The 14734-nt window shown below is 47.6% G+C and overlaps 2 protein-coding genes across 2 annotated transcripts in view; one reads left to right on the forward strand and one right to left on the reverse strand.

The window, feature by feature from the left end:
• Nucleotides 1-157: 157 nt before the first annotated feature.
• Nucleotides 158-13761, reverse strand: LOC149358705 (vascular endothelial growth factor A-like). The gene is made up of 6 exons (XM_089570868.1): nucleotides 13413-13761; nucleotides 11921-11969; nucleotides 7691-7914; nucleotides 2783-2905; nucleotides 2054-2211; nucleotides 158-882 (listed from the first exon to the last, which is right to left on the reverse strand). The coding sequence occupies exons 1-6, from the start codon at nucleotides 13542-13544 to the stop codon at nucleotides 852-854; spliced, it is 717 nt and encodes a 238-aa protein (XP_089426994.1). The 5' UTR covers nucleotides 13545-13761; the 3' UTR covers nucleotides 158-851.
• The window catches only part of LOC149358706 (sodium- and chloride-dependent GABA transporter 1-like), a 65281-nt gene continuing 52223 nt past the window's right edge, over nucleotides 1677-14734 (forward strand). The window contains exon 1 of the transcript XR_016288717.1: nucleotides 1677-2250. The gene's annotated coding sequence lies outside the window, so the exon portion shown is untranslated. The remainder of the gene's footprint in view (nucleotides 2251-14734) is intronic.

The following is a 14734-nucleotide window of genomic DNA, read 5'->3' on the forward strand; positions in this document are numbered from 1 at the left end:
TTCGGTAACAAAAGAAGCTTCAACGGTATCCCGGAGGAATTTAGAATGGTGGCTCTGCAGACTTGAATGGTATCTGTTGCCGTGGAATGTATGTAAAGGTGGTTTGTAGGCAGAAATGAAAAGGTACACTTGCTTTGCATCGGAGCAAGATTTATTTTTATTTGTACATCAAACTAAAAAAAAGTCACAAAGAGGATGTTTCCAGAGGAAAATTCTGAGGAAAAAAAAACAAGCAGCACCCCCCTGGCTCTCTGATGCTAGGGTAGGAATTATTGACTGCATGTTTTATAAAGTGCTCCCTTTACTGTTTATAGCCGTCATGTGTATCAGATGCCTGTAGTTGTATTGAATGTTGCCAGTACCACAGAATTCATGCTGCCTTTTGCATTGCAGCTTACTATAGATGTATATTCATAGCTCTGCAAGGGTCAAACCAGGGTTTGCAATTTCATCATGCATACTTCTCTATGCATTGGGTAAATTTTGGGATTCAGAAATTGAAATGCTGTTTGGATTATGCCTTAGTATTGGGAAGTAATTCTGCTATATCTCAAATGCATGATCCAATCAACAGAATTTTTCCAGCAACATTTGTGTACATCAGCACTCCATCCACAAACACACTGGATTGGGAACTTTTGCAGCAGGTGGGACACGTGGCATCATGTTAATGGCATTAAAAATATTAAGGCCTTGTGCATATATTGCTTTAGATTTTGCCATTGTCTCTGGGGATAATAGACCCAGATGAATATTGTCAGGAGAGTTGAGAAATTAGTAAGGCCACACATTGTACTCGCTGTACTCGCCAGAAAACTTCACTGCAAGATGACTCTTGACATAGCAATGAGCTAGAAACGGTGTTCTTCCATTGGCACACATCTGAAATGGACAAGAAAACTATGTTCATTGTTGTGCCTATGTAAAGTTTCAATAGTTTAAGCTGCATATAAATCTGCTGTGTGGTAAAAAAGCATGCAGGTAAAGTTTTAGCCCCTGACCCTAGTACTATGAGTATATAACAGCTTGATATAGTAACCACTGCATTGATTTGGCTGAAACTTCTCTTGGTTCCAGGGATATGCTAAATTCTGTTTCACAAAAGTGAGCGTTCATTTCGTTTTACTTTCTGGAGTAAATTTGAATTGCATAACTCCACAATTACGCTGCATCGAAAGATCAAAATCAGACACACAGATTGTTAGACACCTGCAAGTCTGAGCAGACTGGCACAGCACAATGTCTGACATTGTCAGTTAGGCCAGTGATACAATGGGTACAAGCTTCTTTGGGTGAAATGCTTTGAAATGGGTGTTTGACCTCACCTTAACTAGAAGAAAAAAACTTAGTTAAATGGCGCTCTTTGGCCACAGGTGGCCTTTTGCAATAAAAATCCATCATCATTAGACTGATATTTTTTGTGGAGGTCTTCAGGGGTGCGCAGTATTGTAGGAGCGCTTTCTTGGGCTTTCTCATTAAAGAGAAAGCTACAACTTTTAACTGTGGTGGTAGCTTTGTCGTTTGATATATCTAGAGTAAACAAAGGTTAACGTGAAAGGAGTAATTACTCATTTGCATCCATGCGAGCGCAGCCATATGGCTACATAGGAAAGCTATACAGCTTTCAAGATGTATGTTAACCAACTCGCCCAATCTGCAGTATTGTTAAATATACAGCTTTCTCGGAAACTTCATAGTTAAAGAAAAATTCGTCCTGGTCCGGGGTTCAAACCCGTGACCACCGTTTCACCAGAGCAACAAAGGTTAACGTAGTAAATAATATAAGGTGAGGTGCCAAACTTCATTAATATTGAGGGGGCGTAGTATACAGAAAATCTTTTTTTTTTTTTTTATGAAACACGAACATATGCAGAACAAGTGGCTGATATATCTGACAGGTATATGCAAATTGCAGCACTAATGTGCTTGTCGCTTGGTCGTACAGTATATCATGTTAACCTGCACTCATTACTCGTTAACGCTGCCACTGCTTAGGTCTCGTTTGTATGTTTGTATGAGTTTCTTGCACACAATCGTGCCCGGCTCACAATACCTGCACTCCTGTTTGCTGAATTGGAAACCCGTGGAGCACTCGCCCTCTTGGCACGTGCACTTGCATGTCGCAGAATCCCACCTCCGGTCCGGTCCCTTGCAGAGGCGCATCTCTGCCAGATCTGGACAGTGGCACGCGCACTCCGATTCCACGAACACCTGCACAGCGCAACGTACGCAGGCATATGCAAGGACAAGGTGAACTTTAACCATATGCACTCACGACTGCAGCTGTGACTGCGTACGACTGGTTAGAGAATTCTTATCCATTTGTGCAGAGACAATAAGGACGGGGCAAGACAGTACACGGATTGTGCATCACCCATTGTCTTGCTTTTCTCATTCTGTGTGTGCTTTATGGTAGCCATGAGTTGCCAACCAGAGTAAGCCCATATATATAACTTACTGAAATCCATTCGTTTCTCTGGTGCAAAACACAGCACCCTCAAGACGCTATTCGTTCGATAGTACTACCTGTGTTTCCACACACCCCCGCATGTGGGAGAGACGTATTTTTCTTGCTTACAGTTCGGAAACTGTTCAACACAAGTGAGAACGTGAAAATAAGGAGGTTTTGTTCAACGGGCTATTCGTAGGTCGCCAGTATTTATTTCTCATAAGTGGACAAACATTATTCTGTCTGCATTAAGGATTTCATAGTGTCTCTCCTTCACTGTTGTCATTCATTTGTCACGGTGTAGGTGTGCACAAGCTAGGGAATGGTGGTCACCTGTTGCGGGGTGCAGTGCGACTTGTTGAGGGCGCACATGCAGCTGCACTTTTCGTGCTTCTCCAGGCTCTCTTCAGCACACTGGGCTTGGGGCTTGCCCGATGTCACGTTCACTGTCACCACCTGCAAATAGCGCCGCAAATGACGTCATGAAAACAAACAACCGCTGTGGCCGCCGTGATGGCTCAACGGTTTGATCATTCAGCTGCGGAGCCCGGGAACGCAGAATCAGTTACCGACCTCGGGGGCCACATTTCCTCGAAGGCGAAACACAGGAGCCCGTGTGCGATGTCAATTAGTGCACGTTAAGAAACACCACGAGACGGCAAGGGGAACGAAATTAGCCCACTGTAGAGCACTGAACAGGCCGCATTCTCAGGCCCGAGCACAGCCCAGGCCATTATTATTGTATACTGGGCCGGGCCCGTACCGCAGCAGCTCGAGAGGTAAATTGGTTAGTGTGTCTGCTACGCAAGTAAAGTGGCCGCCAAAGGCGCTCAAATCGCAATAACACTTGAAAAAATTTGTTCGGTAAATACAAGACATTATAATGTGGGTTCGCCCGCTCAGCTTATTGAACAGTGATCTTGTATGTGAATAGCCCAGATGTTTCAAGAGTGGAATGTAAAGGATTGCATACGTGCGCAATAAACATTGCGGTATATCTCTAGATTCCTAATCAGTCATTTTTTACAGCTTAAGATGTCTAAATATTAAAACATCCTCAAAGCTATAGCAATTCGCAGGTTGAATTCATGGCCACTTTGATATGAAGACATGAAGCAAAAGCGCCCATTTATAGAGGCTCGAAACGGCCTAAACCAATATGCTCTTCCCCAGTGGCATGTTTTTATAGATGAAGGTAGCCCAATCAAAAGACTATCTTGGAACAGATGGCTGTTCGTCAGGCAATCGAATGAAGGTCCTTCTCCAGTGGTTAGACTTCAAATGTCCAGTCGTGAGTGACTACATAAAACTGAGCAGATGTGGAGCACCTTCTGCACTATAAGCATGAATGAGCCTAAATGAGAGTAGCGAGGGAGCAGGGTACGTTGCCCAAGTTTCAGAGTAGATGTCGATCACAAAATATACAAAAGGCCATAGTCCTTCAAAAAACACTGAAGGACTATGGTAATGCTTACTCTTGGCAATGCAGGTATATTCAAAGCATAGTAACATAGTAACCTGATGCAGTTAGCAATGTGAGGAGGCTTTTAATCGCTGCACTGGATGTCGTGACTTTAGTAAATAGGGGAGTTTGAAACGCCAGTAAAATCTTCGTAACAGCTTGAACTTCGCATGCTTTGAATTTTTTTTCGTTGCCAACCGTGAGTATTGCTTATTTGTACTGATCAAAATCTACCTCGGGGCTTAGGCAGCGTACCCCGCCCCTTAAAGGGAGTGCGCTCGACGACGGCTTACTTCCTTTTTACTCCTTTCGTGTTTAGAGTGTGGTAGATGGGTGTTCGTTGAATGAACGAATAAAACTTTATGAAGGCAAAAGCCTTTGGCTATGTCGACGATTTCGTGTCCGCAAAACGTGTCTGCAGCAGTTTCGGGGAACTATAAAGAGATATCGTCTAAAAAGTGGTTATAATTGAAGGGGGGCGATGTGAGGATGCCGGTCATAAATTTTGGCGCCAATCGGATCATTAGTTAAATAGAGCAGCCAATAAAAGCGACCAAAAGTGGGCGTGGTCAGGGCGCGAAATTTGAATCGCCAAAAATGTACCACGTGTCGCCCCCACGTGACCTACCACGTGCCCAGAAAGGCGAACGGAGCCAACGCGCGGCGCGAAATTTGAATGTCCGAAATCGAAGCCGAAGTTTATCGAAATCTAATCAATTAAAACAAATTATAGAAACGCCAGTAGTAAATGAAGAATTAAGGTGCATTAAGCGTGAATTATGGTGGATTAATGTGGGCATAGTGTGACTTAACGATACATTAGAATGAATTAACGGGAATAAGAGTAAATAAAGTGTGAATTAAATGCATGAATTCCGAATTAAATTGATCAAATGTGTCAAAATTGTGAATTAAGCTAATTAAGTGCGGATAAAATGAATTAATTCGGAATTAAATGCGAATTAATTGCAGAGTAAGGTGCATTAATTGTGGTTTAAAGGGGCAGTGAGGAGAGCTCTATTAATATTTTTTTTTTATAGCAAAATCGGATAGTTCGGCATTTCATGGCTTTGTTGCCTCTTGGCCAGCAGCGAAAGATGTATTTATTTCTAAGAAATTTGTATTCGAAGTTGAAAAGTTTTTTCCGCCGCTCTGATTCAAACTTGGGAATCTCTTATGACGACACAGGAGTAAGTGACGTGAAAACATGACGTAACGCAGACTCCGTGATTTCTGGCCGCCAGCAGTGCGGCCTAGCAGCAGCCGAAAAGAAAGCTACCGCCGGCCCCACGTTGAAGGCATCTGTCGGCTATTGCGGCCGTCGCTTCGTTTACGTTTGCACCGGCGTTTTTCCAGCGTTACGATAGATCCCGTTCTCGAAGTCGTCAACGAAGTTCTCGCAAATAGACACCTTTAGCATACCGTGTACCTTGTTACCGTTAGCGGAATACCGGGAGCCCGCCTACCACCGGTGAGCAGGCGCTGATTGGTCCCAATGCTGCAGGCGCGCGCGTAGCTGCAATGTGTCCAAATTTGTTGGGTCACAGCGCTGAGGGTAACTGTGTTTTCGAAATCCTAAAAACTAATATGGATATTACTTGCGGTAGGAGCCTAACAGTAATAGTTAAAAGCTATTCAATATTAGTTAACCAGCCTGCTAGTTAGCACGTCTTAGCTGTATTCTCATGTACTGCACCGCTGACAATGCTATGGGGGGCGGAGGTTAAAGAAGAAAGCGGTAGTCATTTTAAATTTTTATTTGTGCCGCTGATGTGCCGCGTATTACGGGTCCAGCACTCTGATAAAGATGACAAATTCCCCGTCAAGTTTTAAAAAAAATTCGTTACCAATTAAGCGGATGCTTCAGAAAAACAAGGGGTGTGTAGGGAAATCGCTGGTCTGTTCCCTCACGACGTACGTGTGTTTGAGGTGTCCACCTAAAGTAGCAGTAACTTCGCCTTTCCTGTCGTCATAACCAATTTGCATCTGCTGTTGCATGGAGCTTCGGTGTATCGCCGTTAGGATCGTGTTCATAACCTCAGTAGTCAAAAGCTGTTGTTGCTGTTGTTAGTGGTTATTTATTGGTAACAAAATAAAAATAGAAATGGAAGGAACAGATGTTGCTTGCCGCGGCATCTGCCATCTAACCCTGAGCTGCGGCTAGCGGCCGGAAATAGCTAGAAGGAAAGAAAGGCCCTGGGGAGCGATAGAATAAAGGATAGGTTTATGGTTTATGGGGGTTTAACGTCCAAAAGCGACTCGGGCTACCAGGGACGCCGTAGTGAAGGGCTCCGGAAATTACGACCACCTGGGGTTCTTTAGCGTGCACTGACATCGCACAGTACACGGCCTCTCGAATTTCGCCTCCATCCAAATCGGCAAAAGAAAGGATAGGGGTAGGGCAGCAATATACACTATGCACAAATACAGGATATTGGAATACCAAAGCTGCTGCTCTTCGCTGTTTTCTTCAAAGTCTCAGAATTTTAATGTATTTCATTAATGCAGGAATGCATTTAACGGCTACATATTCACTTCTCTTTGTCCGCGGATTTTCGTTCTTCCGGGCACCCTCACGAGCAAAGTTATAGGTTTGAGTGGAATTCGAACCCACGCCTTTTAGGTGCAAGTATAGTGGCGACGCAGCGAGCTGAGGCCCTTTGCGCCGAGGCGAGCAGACGGCGCTACTAGGAAAGTCCATGGGCCAGTCGCCTGGCTACAACTGGGACACTATCACTGCCACGTGCGGACAGAAGGGAATTTAAATAGAAGCAAAAGAAAATTAGCGGGTTTTAAGGAAATGAAATAGCGAAGTAATTGTCTCACATCTATGTGAACATCCGAACCGCGCCGTAATGGAAGGGAAGAAGATGGGAGTGAAAAAAAAAAGAAAGAGGTGACGTAGTGAAGGGCTCCGGAATAATTTTGAGCACCTGGGGATCTTTAGCGTGCACTGACATCGCACAGCACACGGGCGGCTTTGCGTTTCGCCTCCATCGAAACTCGGCCGCCCCAGCCGGGTTCGAACCCGGGAAATCCGGCTCAGTAGTCGAGCGCCCTAACCACTGAGCCACCGTGGTTACTATGGAAGGTGGAGGGTGGGGAGGAAAGTGAGCTGAAAAGAGCGGGAATAGCAGAGCGGCGCGCCGGATGCTTCTCCTGTTGAAGTCCATGGATGTGTGCGAGGGACCTTCAGAACTGAGTGTCGATGGATACTGGAGGTCAGACATTGGCTATAGAGGACCAAGTGTGCAAGAGAGCTAAGTGTAAAAAGGTAGATGGGCATAAAAAAGGTGGATGTGAAGAAATGTTTGTGATATGTGTCGTGTCTTGCAAAGAGGAATGAGTTTATGCTACGCATTTCCGTCGGATCGGCGCACCGATCGCCTGTCGACATTTCCATCCTTCGTGGTCCAGGCACTGCAGGGGCCGATCGCGAGGTGCGTACGTGTACCACACAGTGAAAGTGACTCCAACAAGTAAACAGCAACAAAGGAACACACGGCGCAAGTTCTTGGCTGTCACGTACTATCGGGGACAACAGCCTCTAGGACGCGCGTCATGGCTTTTTTCGCCTCTAAGCGCTACGTGAACGATAATTTCTCTAGCACACATCAGTGACTCACGTCTGACTTTCACGTCCACAAGTGGGGCCTCCAGCCGACTGTTAATAATAAAGCTATCGGCTTCGCTTAGCGCGCATGCGGTCCAGATACTTTAGTCCCCGACTGTACATGCTTCATGCATGCCAACTTTAACGCATCCTTCTGCTCCAATACCTGCACTGCAATGACGCGTGCGGCCGTGGGCCGGCAGGTCCGCCCTCGCTGGTGGCAGGAGCCCTCGCAGCGCTCCATCTCCACCAGCCGCGGGAAGCGCAGGACCTCGGGCGGTCCAGGCGGGAGCTGCACTAGACGCCGGCGTGGTCGACACGCGGTGCGCTTGTCCGCGGCCAGCACGTCTGGCGCAGAACACGCGGGTCCGCCGCCCGCTGCTGGCTCGGCTGCGTAAAAGGCGGCCAGAAGAGATGCTCTTTCGAGCAACTGCTGTTTTTTTAAGTTGTATCCTACTATAAAAAGAAATGAGCTAAGGCTGGGCATGCAGTCTCGGAAGGGAACAGCGGTTTGCAGTTGGTAGCGAGGTGTTGGAAGTGGTAAGGTTTGGTATAGTTTGATTTATTGGGGTTTATCGTCCCAAAGCGACTTAGGCTATGAGAGACGCCGTAGTGAAGGGCTCCGGAAATTTCGACCACCTGGGGTTCTTTAACGTGCACTGACATCGCACAGCACATTGGCCTTTAGAATTTCGCCCTCATCGAAATTCAGCCGCCGCGGCCGGGATCGAACCCGCGTCTTTCGGGTCAGCAGCCGAGCGCCGTAAGCACTGAGCCACCGCGGCAGGGAAGTGGTAAGGGAATACGTCTACTTAGGACAGCTAGTGACCGCAGATCCGGATCACGAGAGTGAAAGAAGAATAAGAATGGGTTTGATTCGGTTTGGTTTGGTTTATGGGATTTAACATCCCAAAGCGACTCAGGCTATGAGAGACACCGTAGTGAGGGGCTCCGGAAATTTCGACTACCTGGGGTTCTTTAACGTGCACTGACGTCGCGCAGTACACGGGCCTCTAGAATTTCGCCTCCATCGAAATTCGACCGCCAAGGCCGGGATCGAACCCGCGTCTTTCGGGTCAGCAGCCGAGCGCCGTAAGCACTGAGCCACCGCGGCAGGGAAGTGGTAAGGGAATACGTCTACTTAGGACAGCTAGTGACCGCAGATCCGGATCACGAGAGTGAAAGAAGAATAAGAATGGGTTTGATTCGGTTTGGTTTGGTTTATGGGATTTAACATCCCAAAGCGACTCAGGCTATGAGAGACACCGTAGTGAGGGGCTCCGGAAATTTCGACTACCTGGGGTTCTTTAACGTGCACTGACGTCGCGCAGTACACGGGCCTCTAGAATTTCGCCTCCATCGAAATTCGACCGCCAAGGCCGGGATCGAACCCGCGTCTTTCGGGTCAGCGAGCACCATAACCACTGAGTCACCGCGGCGGCGTGGAGCGCATATGACAGGTTCTCTGAGATCATGAATGGCAGTTTACCATTATCTGTCAAGGGGAAGCTATATAACAGCTGTATCTTACCGGTAGTCACCTATGGGGCAGAAACGTGGCTAAGGACATGCGCAGGGCGCTATGGAAAGAAAAATGGTAGACGTAACGTTAAGAGGCAGGAAGAGGGCAGAGCGGGTCAAAGACCAAGCACGGGTTAGTGACATCCCAGTCAAAATCAAGAGGAAGAAATGGACTTGGAAAGAGCATGTAGTGCGAAGGCAAGATAACCGACGAGACTGGATTCCAGGAAGGGAAGCGTAGCAGGCGGAGGCGGAAAGTTATGCGGGCCGATGCGATTAAGAGGTTTGCGGGGATGCGATGGCTGCAGCTGGCACAGGACAGGGTTTATTGGAGAGATATGAGAGAGGACTTCGTCCTACAGCGGGCGTAGTCAGGCTGATAATGACGAATTCCGGAGCCCTTACTATGGCCCCTCTTTCTCTCCTTCACTCGTTCCGCACGCTTCGTTCGTTCAAAGGACGGTTGAGAGCGGTGCAAGCGGGTGACCTTGACGCCAGGACGCAGTGTGGATACGGAGGCGAAACTAAACGAACTCTCGAAACTTTCAGTTCACCCCGTGATGCCGGCGTGCTGCGCTGCGTCAACAGCAGCGTCTTGATGGTGCCGTGGTAGGCAGAGCCAGCTAGCAGCCCGAGCGTTGCATACGCATTCCTGGTGGCACTTGACAGGCTGACAAAGAGTTTTAGTTTTAGTCCCAAGGCTTGGAGCCCCATAAGTAACAGCGGGCCCTAACGCTACGGACGTGCACACCGGTGGCGTTTGCATTAGGGGTTTCCCTTACGCAGCGGCACCTCGCTACGTTCACCAAGTACAGCGCCGTTTCGGTGTCCGGCCGAGGCGAAAGTTATTATTACGAAAGTTATTACAACGCAAGGAACTTGAGTTGTAGTTCAGCATGTTCACAGTTGGTTTGTTCATAGAAGGTTATGGCCATGTACTCACACCAGGGTGGCCAAATCCTGTTCTGGTGAGGAAGTGCGTTGTCGGTTCTGTTCACCGAAATCAGGCCGCACTCCAAGCCTGGGTATGCAATTCCATCGACACGCGGAGTTTTCTTTTTTTTTTAATCCGGTGGAGAATTGCGTGGCACCGGGATTCGAACCCCGGTCCTCTTGCACGCGAGGCGGATGCTCTACCTCTACGCCATCGCTGCTCTATCACACTATCACATTCACACTATCAATCAGGTGATAGAGAAATGCGCAGAATATAACCAACCCCTATATATAGCCTTCATTGATTACGAGAAAGCATTTGACTCAGTGGAAACCTCAGCTGTCATGCAGGCATTGCGGAATCAGGGTGTAGAAGAGTGCTATGTGAAAATATTGGAAGATATTTATAACGATTGCACAGCCACTATAGTTCTCCATAAAGTCAGCAATAAAATTCCAATACGGAAAGGTGTCCGGCAGGGAGACACGATCTCGCCAATGCTCTTCACTGCCTGCTTACAGGAGGTATTCCGGGGTCTGGAATGGGAACAGTTGGGGATAAGAGTTAATGGAGAATACCTGAGTAATTTGCGATTCGCTGATGACATTGCCTTGCTAAGCCACTCGGGACAAGAACTCCAAAGCATGATCAATCAGTTAGGCAGATCAGAACGGTGGGGCTAAGAATTAACATGCAGAAAACCAAATTAATGTTCAACAGCCTAGTAAGGGAACAGCAGTTCGCCATTGGTAGCGAGGTGCTGGAAGTAGTAAGAGAATATGTCTACTTAGGGCAGGTAGTGACCGCAGATCCGGATCATGAGAGGGAAATAAATAGAAGAATAAGAATGGGGTGGAGCGCATACGGCAGGTTCTCTCAGATCATGAATGGTAGCTTACCAATATCCCTGAAGAGAAAAGTATACAACAGCTTTATCCTACCGGTACTCACCTATGGGGCAGAAACATGGAGGCTAACAAAGAGGGTTCAGCTTAAGTTGAGAACAACGCAGCGAGCTATGGAAAGGAAAATGATATATGTGTAACGTTAAGAGATCGAAAGCGGGCGGAGTGGGTGAGGGAATAAACGCGGGTTAATGACTTCCTAGTTGAAATCAAGAGGAAGAAATGGGCTTGGGCAGGGCATGTAATGCGAAGGCAAGATAACCGCTGGTCCTTAAGGGTAACGGAGTGGATTCCAAGAGAAAGCAAACGTAGCAGGGGACGGCAGAAAGTTAGGTGGGCGGATGAGATTAAGAAGTTTGCGGGGATACAGTGGTGGCAACTGACAAAGGACAGGGTTAATTGGAGAGACATGGGAGAGGTCTTTGCCCTGCAGTGGGTGTAGTCAGGCTGATGATGATGATGATGATGTTCACAATGCTCTCAGCGCTGCATTTCTTACGGTGACACCGCTTAGCTGAGGTCTTATTTCTAAAGAATGAGATGGCAGATAACCGAAGGCAGAAAAGGAATTGGACAAGACGTGACTGTCCTCACATTCAATCTTTATGATTAGAGGAGCCGAAGAAAAGGCTGGTGTTGGGTGCATGGGGTCCCAAGAGCTACACTTTGAAAAATAATGAAGCGTCGTAGCCATAATTAGTTACAATTTTTTTTTAGTTTTAATTATGAAGGGGGATGCATTGAGGACAGACTTCATGCACTCTGCCAGCAAAGTGTGAACGAAAACGGGACCTGTGTACGGTTGGATTCAAAGGTGATCGAAGCGGAGGTGTATCAGTCAAAGGACTTGACAAGAGATGAAGTGCACCGCAGCTTGGGTTGTTATACGAGCATGCGCAAGCTCTGCAAAGACTGGAGCACGGTTCCTTGGCTCCCGTTATACCGTTGGCCACCGTTATACCTGAAGAAAGCCTCCCCCCCACCCCTAATTTGAGAGAAGAAACGTGATCCTTCGATTCGGAGGGTTACGCACCTAAACCATCTTCGAAGTCGTACCAGGCCGGGCCGGAAGCGGGTCTCGCCTGCGTGTCACAATTAAGAAACGCACTGTGAGGCGGGAACACAGGTCAGTTGATGACTGAGTTAGATCGCTCCAAAATCTCCTATGTCCACTGATGTTCGCCCTTAGTCGCCGTGCACGGACTCAAGGAATACTTCATGAATAGGGTTCCGTATTTCCGGTATATACCCGTAAACCAAGAAAAATAACCCCCGAGGCGGTTTTCTCTGGATCGGTGAAAAACGAAAAACCCACAATTTGAGCTGCTCTGGAAGAACGCCAACTGAAAGTGAAGAGCATTAGAACGCTGAAAGTGAAGAGCTTTAGACGTCTCTCGGTGCCATGCACTTCTAACGTCATGTCTGTAGTGCAGAGACCGGACACATTTCTGATGACGTCATCAGTTTTTGGCTAATTATTTTATTATTTCTTAACTTATTTATTTATCTTTCATTAATAAATTTCGCGTTATGACATACTACTCAATGTCGATAAAGTCATCAGTTTTTATTCATTTTTATTAATTATTATCATTCATTAACTAACTTTAATTACTGAATTTCATGTTACGACATGCTACGCCATGTTATGACGTCATCAATTTTTAATCAATTGACAGCTAAGGGGTGACAATTAATTTCGTGTTACAACATACTACGCCATGTTGATGATGTCAGTTTGACAGCTATAGGATGGGACAACCTCTGCAGACGCACACGCCGGCGGAGTCATGAGCCTATGAAGGCTTTGTTTGGCCTTAAAAATGTTTGATACGCCTGCGCGACCAGAAAACGATTGAGGATGGCGAGACGAAGCTGAAGTTAGCGCGCCGCTAGTTCCGCTTATTTTCGTCGCATATATATATAGCGGATATTTTGGTATCGTTCGAAAGCTCGCTTCATCCACCATGTTTTGAACGCTATAGGGCGCCTCGAACGACCGTGCGCAACCGGTTCTTTCGCGCCTCTGCGGTAGCGCGATTGAGTTGTCCACTGACCAAGGGAACCAGTTATGCGCCTTTCATTTCCGTGGCTCTCTCAGAGGCTTCACGAAAATAGGCGGGTTTTGCGGGTAAGGCTAATCGTGTTTTCGCACTAACAAAGGTACTCTCAGGCCTTACACCCACTCCCGGAAAAGTGACTGCCGTAGTCGCACCGCAATACTATACATGCTTAGCTGCACTGCACCAGCTGCACACGTTGTATGCCGGATTATATGGGACTACATTCAACCCATGGATATATGCAACGCTGGTTCGTCGCGTCGGGGGTCAACTGAACGAATGTCAGTGAACATTTTCTATCCGGGCCTATATCCAGTATGTGTCGATGTGACGTACGAGCTCAGCATGCTGCTAAACACATCATAAACTGGCTCTAAGGATGAGGAGGAGGCCAGGGCAGCCTTAGCCATCCCGTGCATTTGCAGGCTACGGCCGAAGACTGTCGAAATGTTTTGCTCTCACCTTATGGAAGCCGCCGGGCGCGAGCTGCCTGAGAATCTCCCGGTAGAGTTCCTTACGCGAGGGGAGCAAATCAGCTCCGGCGAAGGCAGTCGTGAGCGCGTACACGACCAACGTTATCCGTGCTGCGGGCATGCTGTACCGAAGCCACGCTGCCGAGGAGGCACGTCTTCGCCTGCCCGGTTACCGGACGTTGACGTCGTCGTTTTGGGCCCCCAAGGTCGTCGTGCATCAACTGCACCGGAAGGCAGACAGAGGCGGCCCGGGCGCAGGACGCGCGACCGTAAGCGGACGATATGTTGCCGCGCTTCCCGGCCGATTGCGCTCTCGTCTTACACTGCTGCGTCTTTCAAAGCGGCGGAGAAATCGCACGCTGCTGAGATGTCCATCAAACGACATTCCATGCTGTTGCGCGTGAGGTAGATTCGGTGGGGTCCCGAGGAATGCGAGTCCACGCTTCAGATCAGCTGCATTACTTTTTTGTCCAGGACAAATATAAGCGGGCTCGGTTCAGCCCAACTCCGTTTTTTAAAAAGGAAATTGTACATGTCCAGGACAAATATAAGCGGGCTCGGTTCAGCCCAACCCCGTTTTTTAAAAAGGAAATTGTACAGTCTTTGTCAAAAATATACAGCCCAAAGGGTTGTATATACAGTCCAAGCAGTGTTGCGGGGCTCTTTAGCCCATATTGCAGTCCTAAGCTTGGGAGGGTTGAGGATTTAAGTTCCCGCCTTCGCGAGATTAGGGTCCCCGAGTACGCAAGAGGAGCTCGTTCATAAGCAGATCCCTTGGGCTGCATAGTTTTGACAAAGACTGTACATAGATTTGTTCTTTTCGTATTTTGTCCATCTCTTTGTGTTTATTTTTTCGATGCACGCAAGTAAACAGCCCATAAAGTGGCATTCAGTAAAATTTGTTGAGGGGCTATTTGGTATGGCATACGTCTATACGTCTAGCGTGTCATCGCAGGGGGTGGCATGAAAGGGGACGACTTAATCGAATTACCCGCGCCATGGTGAAAATCATTCGACGCCATTGGCTAGAGGGCCCTCCTTTGAGGGCCACCTGGCGCTTCGTTCTTCAGTTATATCCGACCATATAAAACATGTCTAAAGGCGCAGGCAGGCCGAGGCGAAATCTCCATAGAAAAGAGAGCGGCGCCATATATGAAAAGCGGAAAAGAAAGACGAGAGCGCTGTCACTCGCGAAGGAAAGCTAAGGAAAGAAAAGCGGCTGATGAGCGGTACTTCACAAGATTCGACTGTGGATATATCGATATTCATAAGCATAGGCGCTGAGTTTTCAATCTGCCAAGGTGTGTGGGG

This window comes from Amblyomma mixtum, chromosome 2 (genome assembly GCF_055824585.1).
Source record: "Amblyomma mixtum isolate Tamu chromosome 2, ASM5582458v1, whole genome shotgun sequence".
Classification (NCBI taxonomy): domain Eukaryota; kingdom Metazoa; phylum Arthropoda; class Arachnida; order Ixodida; family Ixodidae; genus Amblyomma; species Amblyomma mixtum.